At 41.5% G+C, this 15,407-nt stretch overlaps 1 protein-coding gene across 3 annotated transcripts in view; it reads right to left on the bottom strand.

The window, feature by feature from the left end:
• Positions 1 to 2,423: 2,423 nt before the first annotated feature.
• Positions 2,424 to 15,407, bottom strand: part of LOC118402930 (xylosyl- and glucuronyltransferase LARGE2s) — a 179,516-nt gene continuing 166,532 nt past the window's right edge. For all 3 annotated transcript variants that reach the window (XM_035801305.2, XM_035801315.2, XM_035801323.2), the window contains 5 exons: positions 9,103 to 9,266; positions 8,556 to 8,834; positions 8,169 to 8,315; positions 6,778 to 6,973; positions 2,424 to 6,151 (listed from right to left, as the gene is read on the bottom strand). In XM_035801305.2, coding sequence (XP_035657198.2) covers positions 5,954 to 6,151; positions 6,778 to 6,973; positions 8,169 to 8,315; positions 8,556 to 8,834; positions 9,103 to 9,266 — 984 coding nt within the window. In that variant the 3' untranslated portion in view covers positions 2,424 to 5,953. The remainder of the gene's footprint in view (positions 6,152 to 6,777; positions 6,974 to 8,168; positions 8,316 to 8,555; positions 8,835 to 9,102; positions 9,267 to 15,407) is intronic.

Here is a 15,407-nt window from a genome sequence, read left to right as displayed (position 1 = left end):
CATTAGTCACCAGCCTCAGAAACTCCAGCCCAAATAAATGTTTCCCAGAGTTCAAGTAACAGACACATCTCAAAATCAACTGTTCAGAGGAGACTGTGTGAATCAGGCCTTCATTGTCGAATTGCTGCAAAGAAACAACTTATAAAGGACACCAATAATTAGAGACTTGCTTGGGCAGTTTTTTGTACAAAAAAATAATATAACATCACCAGGAATACAGCAAGAAATTCATTTAATTAAGGAAATATGTTCCCAAGTATTCCCACACGTAAAAAAAAGAGACATACATGATTGTGTCTGAAGATAATCAAGGTATGACGTTACTATTTTCAAATCTATTTTGGGCTTATTTCAGCTCAATTTGCAGTGTAAAAATTATCATCAATTTCAAAAAATTGCCCTCGGCCGAATCTTGCTGCATACCCTCTAGATTTTCCAAGTTTACAGTTTGCTAACTTTATTGTTGACCCCTTTGTTTTTTGGAAACTGGGGGAAAATATATCTAAAACAGAACATCATTGATCACATCATCCAACTCATTTGCAACACTTTGAATAATTTCCTTCTCTTTGTACATTGATAGGCAATCTTAGAAACCGTTGTGTAACTCAAGATTGTGTCTGTTTGGAGCACAAAGGCTCAACTCTTTCTAAATATATCTAACCTAGCACACGGTTTAAGCTTCTGCAAAGCAAATGGAACAAAAAAACAAAAGGAGTCTAAACAAACATGGGTAGAAAAAAATAGCGCTCATGGCTCACCTCCATGCTTCCACGCCGAGCATTTCATAACTAGAAACAAACCAATTTTGCCAGCCATTCACGAATCACAAATTAGAACAAGTTTGAACAACCAAATAGAGTCAGCGTTTTCATAAACACCTATCTGAAATTCAATGTAAAGCAAGAGTACATTCCTCTGCTGGATTTTTGAAGCTTTATGTTGCCGACTCTCCTCTTGAGAAGCTTCCAGTACGCCTCTACGTGGTTGGTCTTATGTGACCTCCTGTTATATTAAGAGTGCTTGTGTCAGGCCCGTCTAATGTGCGCAGTGGGCGAGATGATTCATAACGTCATAAAGGACCACATCCAGCAATTACTCCATTATTAGCGAGCAGATAAGAGAGGGAGAGGAAGGAAAGGAGGGACGGATGGAGGGAAGGAGAAAGTGAGGGTGGTGTAAATTTGTCCATACAAAGAGGGTTTACATAAAGTGTTTAATTAAATTTGAAAGAAGTATCGCATCCATTCAAGATGCCCTACATCTCTTCCCTCCGATCGGCTTGGAAGAACTTCAGAACAACTTGACCCTGTATATGTTGAGAGGTCAAACAAGTCTTTAGCTGGTTATCACTACCAGGGGGTCATGCAAAGGTCAAGAAATGTCATTGAAGATAATTCATTTTTTAATTGTGAATACCCAATGTATCAGTCTAATGGTTTGATATGGTCTGATGTGGCTCCTTGAAAAGGCCATTAACGACAATGTAGCTCTATGCTAGATCAGCCCAATATATCCCTTTTCGTTCTCGTAAGGAGAATACAGATACTTTATTGCATTATGTCTAGTCTTTTAGTTCGACAATGGCCCCTGTTAAAGTTTTTTTAAATGTTTAGTGTAAGTATATCATTTGTATTTGACTTTTTCCCACTAATCTTTGAATGATCCGTATTCAGCAATTCAATCATACTTAGGTCATGATGATTTGCAGATTAGTTGTGCCTTCTGTGAGTCAATGCCCATTAATAGATCATCTCGGTGATCCATTCTACCTTTTGTAACGTGAAAATATCAGACTTTTTATTGTTTATGCAGTGGAGTGACACACAACTGTTTTCATAGATTACTATTGTTTCTGAAGATATTGGAGATGGGAAAGTGGATATGAAGACGTGCTAAACCATTTTTAGTTTATTTTTTGGTGAAAGAAAACTGCCTGCCTGGCGGCCGATTATTTCCTTTAAGACAAGCAGTACATCTATAAGAGACAATTCAATTTTCAGGCTGGTAATAAATGTCACAGAAGATAACAAACAGCTGACGGAGAATTACAATTTGTTTTGTTTTCCCTCCTTGGTGGTGTGTGTGTGTGTGTGTGTGTGTGTGTGTGTGTGTGTGTGTGTGTGTGTGTGTGTGTGTGTGTGTGTGTGTGTGTGTGTGTGTGTGTGTGTGTGTGTGTGTGTGTGTGTGTGTGTGTGTGTGTGTGTGTGTGTGTGTGTGTGTGTGTGTGTGTGTGTGTGTGAAGTCATTGCATAGATTATGTCTTCATATAAAAACATGAATGAGAGGAGAATCCTTGATGTTTTAAAACCAATTAACTCTGAAAATAAATAATGTGTATATAATTCCACACTTATAGTGGTGATACCATATCCTTCAATCCGTTCCACTTATGTTCCAATGGAGACAAACCTCAGACAAACTGGTTGAAAAAGGGCATATTTATTTAAAGCACTTTGTCCCCGACATAGAAAAATATGATTGATTTGAGTCGACAATAATAAATAGAGTGCCTGACTATCCTCAGGCCCCATTGGTAACGTACAGCAGTACAATCAATATCCAGTTACACAATACAGCAAAGGCACTAGCATTTACTGCACTCAGAACAGTCGACAGGGGTTGTGGGAGGCATGGAAGGTGGCAGGGAGAGGTGGTGTCTTGATCCATTCCTTGGTAGCCAATTCAATGGCAGCTGTGTATATACCTAACCCATAGTAACGATGCAGGGTATGTGCCCATCCCGTAGTTGTGTTGTATGTGCCGACCCCATAGTGGCATTATATGTAACCATTCAGTCATTACAAAGTCATTACAGTAGCAAATAGACTTGAACACTTGTGCCGTTTCTCGTGACTTTAGGCGTATACCTAATATTTGGCATTTGGAGTGGTAGGTTCATTGGGGTTGAAAGGTTGATTTGTTACTGCCCGGTTGTCCCATGGATTATGTGTACTATAGAGTTCAAAACAGTAGTAGTAGCATATAGAGATTTAGGAAGGGGTTCGGATTAGAGAAAGAAGAGATGGTTTGTGAGAACAGAAGTGGGTTTCCTGGTGGTATACGAAAAAGAAAACAAGGAATGGGTCAATAGAAAAAGGAATGAAGTTTTAAAGAAAAGGCGAAAGGTTCATCGTAAAAGGAGAACGGCTTGTTTGGTAGATGACAAGGTTTGTTACAGTAGATGGCACATAGCATACAGTGTATTACTCATCTCGACATGGCACTGGTAATGCTCCAATCGCTCATGGCATTTCTGTAGTGATTGTTAACAATTCAACAACAGGCTGTTTATTTTCAGCCATTGCATTTCTGGCGAGATGCTTTTTTGTTGTTGCTATTTAGATTTTTTTGGGGTCTGTTTGCGATGGTCCCAATCAGTGGTGACTTGTATTTTTGACTGAAGTTGGGTGCATATTTGGCTTAGAGGGGATAAATATATGCAGAAGGAAAAACAAGAATCTTAATATTAACACCTATGCGGTACCAGTCAAAAGATTGGACACACCTACTCATTCAAGGGTTTTTCTTTATTTGACTATTTTCTACATTGTAGAATGATAGTGAAGACATCAAAACGATGAAATAACACACACGAGATGATGAAGTAAACAACAAAAAAAGCATATCATTTGTTAAAAGCAAATCAAAATAGATTTTAGATTCTTCAAAGTTGGCACCCTTCGGCTTGATGACAGCTTTGCACACTTGGCATTCTCTCAACCAGCTTCACATGGAATGCTTTTCCAAAAGTCTTGAAGGAGTTCCCACATATGCTGAGCACTTGTTGGCTGCTTTTCTTTCACTCTGCAGTCACTCTTCTTCTTGGTCAAATAGCCCTTACATAGCCTGGAGGTGTGTTGGGTCATTGTCCTATTGCAAAACAAATGAAAGCGCAAACCAGATGGGATGGCGTATCACTATAAAATGCTGTGGTAGCCACGCTGGTTAAATGTGCCTTGAATTCTAAATAAATCACCGACAGTGTCACCAGCAAAGCACCCTCACACCTCCTCCTCCATGCTTCATGATGGGAACCACATATGCAGAGATCATCCATTCACCTACTCTGTTTCTCAAAGACACAGCGTTGAAAAAACAAAGGACAGATTTCCACCCGTCTAATGTCCTTTGCTCGTGTTTTTTGGTCTAAGCTAGTCTCATGTTCTAATTGGTGTCCTTTGGTAATGGTTTCTTTGCAGAAATTCAACCATGAAGGCCTGATTCACAGTCTCCTTTGAACAGTTGATGTTGAGATGTATCTTATTACTTGAACTCTGTGAAGCATTTATTTGTGCTGCAATTTCTGAGGCTGTTAACTCTAATGAACCTATCCTCTGCAGCAGAGGTAACTCTGAGTCTTCCTTTCCTGTGGCGGTCTTCATGAGTGCCGTTTCATCATAGCGCTTGATGTTTGTTGTGACTGCACTTGAAGAAACTTTCAAATCTCTTGACATATTCCCGATTGACTGATCTTCATATCTTAAAGTAATGGTGGACTGTTGTTTCTCTTTGCTTATTTAAGCTGTTCTTTCCATAATATGGACTTTTTATTTTACCAAATAGGGCTACCTTCTGTATACCACCCCAACCTTGTCACAACTGATTGGCTCAAACGCATTAAGAAGAAAATGAATTCCACAAATTAGGTACACCTAAATTATTCCCCATCCTCCATGCATTCCAGGTGACTACCTCATGAAGCTGGTTGAGAGAATGCCAAGAGTGTGCAAAGCTGTCATCAAGGCAAAGGGTGGCTACTTTGAAGAATCTGAAATATCAAATATATTTTGATTTGTTTAACACATTTTTTTGGTTTTTGGTTACTACATGTTTCCATATGTGCTGGTTCATAGTTTTAACGTCTTCACTATTCTTCTACTATGTAGAATATAGTCAAAATAAAGAAAAACCCTTGAATGAGTATGTGTGGCCAAACTTTTGACTGATACTGTATGTATATATTATTTAGATGCATGATGATATTAGTATGATGTAGAGGAAAGAGAAAAGTATATGACATTGAGTGGTAAGAATGTAGTATGGCATAGCATGGTGACTTAGTGAGCAGCTCATTTAGTCAGTGAGTGCACACACATACACAATGTCCAGTTTAACCATGATGCCTGGCTATTCTCCCCGCTCAATCCTTCAGAGGCTTTCAAACAAGGACATACTCTTTCCTTTCAGGGGGGCCCAAAAATAGAGAAAGGAAATAGAATTGAATTATAATGCAATATCATAATCAAAACATATATATGCCATATTTGTTTGTTATTAATTGCTAATCATTTACATTTGAGAAAAATACTGATATCATGAAATATCTTATTAAATATAATGGAAAATTATAAGGCTTAAACGTTTATCCAGTTCGTTTGGTCACTTCCGAACGTGATTCCGATTCGTCCCCTTGAAGAAACCAGGGAAGATGCAACTTCCCCTTCTTTAAGTTCTGTGTTTCCCAAATGTCCTGTCCTTGAGTTCCAGGTACAGATATCCCATGTGGTCGTATTGATTTGAAATGTATTTTCCTCAGAAAAGGCCCTGATTGTCAGAACAAATCATGATAATCGTCACTTCCTCCCTGGCTTAAAGCAGTCAACCACTCATCCCTCTCAGAGGAACGTCTTCCCAGTGAGCCCAACATCTTGCGACAACTGTCATGTCTGTTCTGTTTGGTTCATTTTTTTTATTCCAGTTTGGGCCATAATCCATTCTAGCATAGTTGGGTGGGTCATCCCAGCCCAAACCACCCCAGAAAGTTTAACACATCTCCAGAAATTTCTACAAGACTTTAAAGCTCCATCTTGATATCCAAGATTAGTTGAGATATTGGAGGATAGTTGCCAATATTCCCAAACCCCTTCAGACTTGCCAGGGAGCAGCATGGGGGCCAGTGGGGCCGTTGGGGCCCTAGATATGGAGCCCAGTGGCCCTTGGGAGTCCTGGTTTAGATGTTCCTCTGAGCAGTGAGGTACTTGAGGGCGGCTGCGCCGTACTTCCGGGACAGGTCTTGGTGGAACTCTTCTTTCAGGGTCTGCAGGCAGTAGCGGTAGCCCGGGCTGGAGCGAAACTTGGAGATGTCGAAGCTGGGTGCGTGTGGCATGTGGATCATGAACGCATTGGGCAGAACCATCAGGTCGTACTCCTGGGGGGTGGGAAAGGGGTGAAAACGTGTTTTATTTTATTTGTTTATTGGACACGGTCCGTATACAACAGGCACCACATTTTAGCTACGTAGCTAATACTCATCTGCAGTCCCGGCTGTGACTGAATAATTTAAGACCCGAGAAACAAAGTCACGTTCGTTGCTCTGAGGTGCTGAACACTGAAATGTCACGGCTCGACTTTGATTTATGGGCCATTACAATAGCTATTATTCCTGACTTAGCGAAAGCATTAAACCTAATAACAGAGGTCTACTGCGAATCAAATCTGCTCTAATCATTAGCATAACCTTAACTGAATTCCAAAGATGAGTTGAGGTTTTGAATTAAATTTAAATTAAAAGGAGTTATTATGTGCAAATTATTTGGGAGTAGAGTCTGAGGATAAAATGTGAACAATAACTTTAACAAACATTTTTCTTCTCAACAAGCCATAAACAAATGAGCATATGTAGACTTTAACTACATCTCTTTGTCTGCCCGTCTTGTCTGCTATGGTTGTTTGGTCTACCCAACGTGTGCAAATGTACTGTGGTGTGATAATGTGTCCTGGAGGAAAATGAATATATTATATTTTAACTCCCCACCATTATCCTCCATACTGTACCTGTGCATCCAGCTCCATGATATGGGAGACCTTGTTCCAGCCAAAGCCCACAAAGCGCTGGTCATACTCAGGGCAGTCCCGCTTCACCACCACATAGGGCTCAAAATCTGCCTCCCACTCCACCTTATAGGGTGTGGTGGCTGTCCGCCACTTGGCGTAGTTAGTAGGAGCATGGCCCTTGGTCCAAACGTGATACCTGGGGAAGGCAAGGAGAAAGAGAAGTGTGCAGGTGTGTAAATAATAGTTTTGAACAAGATTGCATTAAGTGCATTTGGGAAAGTATTCAGACCCCTTGACAGGTCTGTGCCTTGACACAATACTGTCTTGGAGCTCTACGGACGCTTCCTTCGATCTCATGGCTTGGTTTTTGCTCTGACATGCACTGTCTACTGTAGGACCTTATATAGACAGGTGTGTTTGTGCCTTTCCAAATCATGTTCAATCAATTGAATTTAAAACAGGTGGACTCGATGGAAACAGGATGTCTTATAGCATAGGGTCTGAATAGTGCTATTTTGATACATTTTCAAACATTTATAAAAACCTGTTTTCGCTTTGTCATTCTGGGGTATTGTGTGTAAATTGAAGAGGATTTTATTTATATGATACATTTTAAAATAAGGCTGTAACGTAACAAAATGTGTAAAAAGTCAAGAGTTTTGATTGTCTTCCGAATGCACTGTATACAGTACCAGTCAAAAGTTTGGACACACCTAGGGATTTTATAAAGTGTACTTTCTACCTTCATATCTTAAAGTAATGATGGACTGTCATTTCTCTTTGCTTATTTGAGCTGTTCTTGCCATAATATGGACTTTGGTCTTTTACCAAATAGTGCAATCTTCTGTATATCACCCCAACCTTTTCACAACACAACTGATTGGCTGAAATGCATTAAGAAGGAAATAAATTCCACAAATTAACTTTTAACAAGGCACACCTGTGAATTGAAAAGCATTCCAAGTGACTACCTCATGAAGCTGATTGAGAGAATGCCAAGAGTGTGCAAATATGTAATCAAGGGAAAGGGTGGCTACTTTGATGAATCTCAAAAATAAAATATATTTTGATTTGTTTAACAAATCCAAAAAATGTTGGTTACTACAGTATTCCATGTGTTATTTCATAGTTTTGATGTCCTCGCTATTATTCTACAATGCAGAAAATATTACAAATAAAGAAAAACTTGAATGAGAAGGTGTGTCCAAACCTTTGACTGGTACTGTATATATTATCAAATGACTTCAATGTATCAATGTAACAAACATAGTATCAACATCAGGATGGCTGTTCCAAGTTATGTCATCGGGGTCTATTTCAGAAGGGCCATTCAAACCTCCTGATCTACAAGCCAGATTGAGCAATGGGGTGAGCTGTTAGTGCTGGTGTACCTGAAGGTGTAGAGGGTCCCCATGTCCAGCATGGAGAGTAGCTCGGCTTTGGATTTGGGAAAGGAGAGGCGGTAGCGCAGTGTCTCAAAGGCCGGTACCACCAGAGCCTTCTTAGTGTTGGCCATGTCTAACTGGACCACTGACTTTCTGTGGGGGTACGATAGAGAAACCATTCATTTACAATGAATACTCTTCATCAGCTAGAGCCACAGCTGCCACTAGTAGGTAGGAATGCATTGCTGGCAACACATATGAACATCATACATATGTTGTCTGTACATTTCTTTGGAATAAAATGGCTGCTAAATGACAAAAACAAAAAAAAATCCCAGCCAGTGTTCTGTCTATGTTTATGATGGAACATCTTTGGGAAGAACTACGACTCACCTGAGGTAATCATAGAGGCCGTACATGGGCAGGAAGTCCACGTCTGCCAGGAACACATAGGGTGTGTTGGCGTTCCTCAGGGCCACATTTCTCACCAGGTTGACAGGGTAGAACTGTCCCTCCTTGTAAACGATATGGTATCCCACGTTCTTACGGTTCTTCAGCACCTCGGAGGCCTGGGCGTAACGCAGGAACTGTTGGGCCTCGGCGTCTGACATGTACAAGGCCAGGCTGATAGGGCCTTCCCAGTGCTTACATATGGCCTCCAGCATCTGTAACCTGAGAGAAATAGAGATGACATAAAATACAAACAGAGTAGTATAGTATCACAAGCATGTATAATGATATTAAAGGCAGTGGTGGAAGTAGAGAAGAAAAGATGGAGGAGAGGGAAGAGGAAGAAGTAGAGAAATAAGCAAAATACAATCATATTTGTAGAGAGCTGCACTCCTGATTAGCCATAACGTGATAATGAATTCAAGCTCACATCTCCAATAACTAGTAAACCAAAGGCCAGTTGAGTCAGAGCTATAAGTTGAGTGTTTACCTGTCCATGGAGAGCTGTGCGACCAGCGTGACGTCCGTGTCGTCCCCGGTGGGCGTGTACTCGTACTGCAGAAAGTAGAGGTGCACGCGGTGCACTGTGATTCGCTCCCGCCGGAAGTCATAACACTGGTCGTCTTCATCCAGCTCCTCCAGAGCTCCTTGTAACTGGAGAGGGATGGACAGAGGGAGGTCAAAACCCATGTTCAGAAATAAATATTCCCTCTAATAGGCTAACATGGTTTCATGAGAGCATGCGGCACACCTGCACACTCTGTTGTATTCTGTCTGGATGTCCATGATAGTATAGTGAATAAAGGTATGGTGAATGTTAAAACCTACTTGAGGTATTAGGGAGTGGTTTGTTAAATGTTATACAATGGGTGGTGCAAATCCTGAATGCTGATTGGTTAAAGCCACATTCCGCATCGCACCTCATTATAAAGTTAATCTACAAAAAACTGAATTGGTGCCTATTAATCTTTCTGCCACGCAAACTTGTTTTAGCTATGTGCCCTTCAGAGTGACTACACAGACATATTTGGGAATTTGGGTCACACACAATTTAAAAGATCTCTATAATGCCAATTTCCCTCCCTTGATACTCCGCCTGAAACAGGATCTTGAACGGCGGGATTTACTTTCTCTTTCTTTGGCCGGAAGAAATAGCATTGTTAAAACTAATGTTTTACTTAAGCTTTTATACTTACTTCAATGTATTCCTAACAAAATACACTGCTAAAAAAAATAAAGGGAACACTTAAACAACACAATGTAACTCCAAGTCAATCACACTTCTGTGAAATCAAACTGTCCACTTAGGAAGCAACACTGATTGACATTAAATTTCACATGCTGTTGTGCAAATGGAATAGACAACAGGTGGAAATTATAGGCAATTACCAAGACACCCCCAATAACGGAGTGGTTCTGCAGGTGATAACCACAGACCACTTCTCAGTTCCTATGCTTCCTGGTTGATGTTTTGGTCACTTTTGAATGCTGCCGGTGCTTTCACTCTAGTGGTAGCATGAGACGGAGTCTACAACCCACAAAAGTGGGTCAGGTAGTGCAGCTCATCCAGGATGGGACAACAATGCGAGCTGTGGCAAGAAGGTTTGCTGTGTCTGTCAGCGTAGTGTCCAGAGCATGGAGGTGCTACCAGGAGACAGGCCAGTACATCATGAGATGTGGAGGCCGTAGGAGGGCAACAACTCAGCAGCAGGACCACTACCTCCGCCTTTGTGCAAGGAGGAGCAGGAGGAGCACTACCAGAGCCCTGCAAAATGACCTCCAGCAGGCCACAAATGCGTATGTGTCTGCTCAAACGGTCAGAAACAGACTCCATGAGGGTGGTATGAGGGCCCGACGTCCACAGGTGGGGGTTGTGCTTACAGCCCAACACCGTGCAGGACGTTTGGCATTTGCCAGAGAACACCAAGATTGGCAAATTCACCACTGGCGCCCTGTGCTCTTCACAGATGAAAGCAGGTTCACACTGAGCACGTGACAGACGTCACAGAGTCTGGAGACGCTGTGGAGAATGTTCTGCTGCCTGCAACATCCTCCAGCATGACCGGTTTGGCGGTGGGTCAGTCATGGTGTGGGGTGCCATTTCTTTACGGGGCCGCACAGCCCTCCATGTGCTCGCCAGAGGTAGCCTGACTGCCATTAGGTACCGAGATGAGATCTTCAGACCCCTTGTGAGACCATATGCTGGTGCGGTTGGCCCTGGGTTCCTCCTAATGCAAGACATTTACATTTACATTTAAGTCATTTAGCAGACGCTCTTATCCAGAGCGACTTACAAATTGGTGCATTCACCTTATGACATCCAGTGGAACAGCCAGACAATGCTAGACCTCATGTGGCTGGAGTGTGTCAGCAGTTCCTGCAAGAGGAAGTCAGTGATGCTATGGACTAGCCCGCCCGTTCCCCAGACCTGAATCCAATTGAGCACATCTGGGACGTCATGTCTCGCTCCATCCACCAACGCCACGTTGCACCACAGACTGTCCAGGAGTTGGCGGATGCTTTAGTCCAGTTCTGGGAGGAGATCTCTCAGGAGACCATCCGCCACCTCATCAGGAGCATGCCCAGGCATTGTAGGGAGGTCATACAGGCACGCGGAGGCCACACACACTACTGAGCCTCATTTTGACTTGTTTTAAGGACATTACATCAAAGTTGGATCAGCCTGTGGTGTGGTTTTCCACTTTAATTTTGAGTGTGACTCCAAATCCAGACCTCCATGGGTTGATAAATTTGATTTCCATTGATCATTTTTGTGTGATTTTGTTGTCAGCACATTAAACTTTGTAACGAAAAAAGCATTTAATAAGAATATTTCATTCATTCAGATCTAGGATGTGTAATTTTAGTGTTCCCTTTATTTTTGAGCAGTGTATATATATATATTTTTTTTTTATCTCCATAGATACACTGATATATGCTTTCATCTGGTACAAGAAAAACCCTTGGATACGTAAGAGCACATTGCAGAGATCTCGTTCCCAGGTTGGTAAGGCACTTCAGAACTTTCAATATTATTACTGGTCAGCTAATATATGAATCATTCTATATTGGATGACAGATACCCCTGATGTTACAGGTACGAAATGGTTGACCTGTGGCCCAACCTCCTTAGCTGCCTTACTTTTCTCAAGACTTGCATTAGCTGAGCCTGTCTCCAAATACACTAAAAACACTAGTGAGAAACAGTTCAGGCGATCGTTTGATCTCGGTGAACTTTCAACTTCTGCACCATTATTAAAGAACCATACATTCTCTCCATCAGTATTAGACCGTGCATTTCATTTCTGGTCTGGAAAAGGGATCTCCTCACTGAACGACTTGTACATTGGTAAGGATTTTTCATCTTTGGAACAGTTAGTACAAAAGTTTAATTACTGGATCCCATTTCATTAGATACCTGCAATTGCGTAGTTTTGTATCTTCATACTCCAGTACCTTCCCATCACGCCCACCTACCACCTACCTCCTTTCTATATTATCTTTTTAAAGTGAACCCTTATATCAAAGGGGGCATAATCTTGATCTATACATTATTAACTTCATATTGCTGCAGGGGCAGTATTGAGTAGCTTGGATGAAAAGGTGCCCATTGTAAACGGCCAGCTCCTCAGTCTCAGTTGCTAATATATGCATATTATTATTAGTATTGGATAGAAAACACTCTAAAACTCAGGGTTTCCAAAACGGTCAAAATATTGTCTGTGAGTATAACAGAACTGATATTGCAGGCGAAACCCTGAGGAAAATCAAAACAGGAAGTGGCTTCTATTTTGAAAACTCCATGTTCCACAGCCTCGCTTTGCTGGATTTAAAGGGATATGAACCAGATTCCTTTTCCTATCGCTTCCTTAACTTCTTGGATATAGGGGGCGCTATTTAAATTTTTGGATGAAAAACGTTCCCGTTTTTCACGAAAAGATGCTCGACTATGAATATAATTTACAGCTTTGGAAAGAAAACACTCTGACGTTTCCAAAACTGCAAAGATATTGTCTGTGAGTGCCACAGAACTGATGTTACAGAAAAAAACAGATAAAAGCCAATCAGAAAGTGCCGCATTTTTTGAAACCGCCTCATGCCAATGACTCCTTATATGGCTGTGAATGGGCCACGAATGAGCTTAGGCTTTCTGTCGCTTCCCCAAGGTGTCGACAGCATTGTGACGTATTTGTAGGCATATCATTGGAAGATTGACCATAAGAGACTACATCTACCAGGTGGTCGCTTGGTGTCCTCCGTCGCAATTATTGCGTAATCTCCAGCTGCAGTATTTTTTCCGTTTGCTTCTGATGAGAAGCCAACTGCCACCACTGATAGATTATCGAAAAGATATGTGAAAAACACCTTGAGGATTAATTCTAAACAACGTTTGCCATGTTTCTGTCGATATTATGGAGCTAATTTGGAAAAAAGTTTGGCGTTGTAAGTGACTGCAAACGTGATGAACAAACTATTTCGTCTACACAAATAATCTTTTTGGAAAAAATGAACATTTGCTATCTATCTATTTGCTAGTCTCATCATTGAAAACATCCGAAGTTCTTCAAAGGTAAATTATTTTATTTGAATGCTTTTCTTGTTTTTGTGAAAACATCCAACCGCACCAATGTGTCAGAGGAAACCTGGTGACCTTGTTAGCGCGCACTACGCCCAGCCCGCCACAAGAGTCGCTGGTGCGCAAAGAGACAAGGATATCCCTACCGGCCAAGCCCTCCCTAACCCGGACGATGCTAGGCTAATTGTGCTTCGCCCCACGGACCTCCCGGTCTCGGCCGGTTGCGACAGAGTCTGGGCGCGAACCCAGAGTCTCTGGTGGCACAGCTAACGCTGCAGTGCAGCGCCCTTAACCACTGCGCCACCCGGGAGGCCCAAAATAAAGTTTTTTCGTTTCAGGAAACTAGATGAATGTCGCGGGTCACTATTTCATAGGAGAGCCAATTGAATGTAAACTTTTTTAATCAAAATGCGTTGGAACATGGAACTGTTAATAACAGACTTGTATGCCATCTGTAAATATGAATACAATTGTTCAATTACGAGCCCAGTTGGTTTAGCCACAGAAAAAGCGAGCAACATTCCCACTAGCCATGATTGGCTGAGATAACGAGTGGCCTGGATATGCCGAAAGATGAGTTCGGATTGGTCTGCCATATAGCACTCTTCTGTATATTTGAGCTGGTCAGTATGTGTAGGTAATCCTGTCAAACACAGCTTTTTTTAATGTATCACATAGTAGAACTGCATAAGTGTTGCTTTCCACTTTCTGGAGGACTGAGATTTGAAATCAGTGGAATTAGAGTATGATAGCAAAGGAGATGGAGAAAACACCTGTCTGTGGATTACATCTTCAAATGAAGGGTAACCATGGCATCCGTGACAGGGAGAGGCATTCATCCATGATGTATACGGAGAAGATAGTCTAGCTAGCTACATTTTCAGATATTACACGTTTTTAATTTTGACAAAGTCGTTTTCATTTCAAATTAAATTGTACTGTTAGCTAGCTAGCTAGCTAATGTTCGCTGGCTGGCTCACTAGCTCCTGTTACGTGTATGATCGTATTATTAACTTCTCAAAGGCATTAACTTGACTAGTTATAGCCTAATGTTAGCTATAGTAGCTAGCGTTGGACCTGGTTGGTTAGCTACCCGCAGATTCATGCAGGGTAGTAATGCCAAGAGTTGGGATTATGGTTCATTGTTTAGCTAGCTACATGTCTTAACAAAATATTTTTTTATTTTACTAGGCAAGTCAGTTAAGAACAAATTCTTATTTTCAATGACAGCCTAGGAACAGTGGGTTAACTGCCTGTTCAGGGGCAGAACGACAGATTTGTACCTTGTCAGCTCGGGGATTCGAACTTGCAACCTTACGGTTACTTGTCCAACACTCTAACCACTAGGCTACCCTGCAGTTGTCACTGGCTATCTAATCCGATTTCAGAGCACTCTCGTCTGAGTGTGCCAGAGTGCAGAATAACTGACGAATTTACGAACACTCAACACCCGTTGAATATGGTTGGTGTCAGTAAACATTGTAAATTGTTGTAAGCAGCACAGTTGCAGTCACCAACATATAAACAGCCTAAACAGAGTAAAATGGTCAATGAGCTGTTCTCTTTATTTGTGGTTGGAAGTAGCTGTTAGCTTGGGTGCTTGACTATTGTTAGGACAGGACGCTCGGATCAACTCTTAAATAGATGGTTGGGGCTAAAGCTTAAGAGTGTGTCATCGATGCTGAATGGTTGTAGACAAAGTAGGTACCAAAACATTGGCCATTTTCTCAAAAGTGAGGTTACACATTTTTCAACTTAAAAGTGCAATGTGTACTATACCATTTTGTAGCTCTGTGTCTCTGCTTTTATCCAATGTAAAACAAACATTTGAAAAAATGTTTTTGCTACATAAGACCGAATCAAGGCAGTGGGTCAATAATTATTTTAATATGTTAGTAACCTGTTGTATAAAAGTGCTAATGCCCTCAAAGCCGTTGTTTGGAGGATATAATGACACGCAACACCAATGCCGCAACAGCCATGCCAATATACCCTCCAAACACCGGCTTCAATGGCATTTTACACACACAGAGACGCATACAAAGCCCTCCCTCGCCCTACATTTGGAAAATCTGGCCATAATTATATCCTCCTGATTCCTGCTTACAAGCACATAGTAAAGCAGGAAGCACCAGTGACTCGGTCAATAAAAAAAGTGGTCAGATGAAACAGACGCTAAACTACAGGACTGTTTTGCTAGCACAGACTGGAATATGTTC

This window comes from Oncorhynchus keta, chromosome 2 (genome assembly GCF_023373465.1).
Source record: "Oncorhynchus keta strain PuntledgeMale-10-30-2019 chromosome 2, Oket_V2, whole genome shotgun sequence".
NCBI lineage: Eukaryota > Metazoa > Chordata > Actinopteri > Salmoniformes > Salmonidae > Oncorhynchus > Oncorhynchus keta.
The sequence above is the reverse complement of the archived record's forward strand: the minus strand, read 5'-3'. Positions and strand labels throughout refer to the sequence as shown.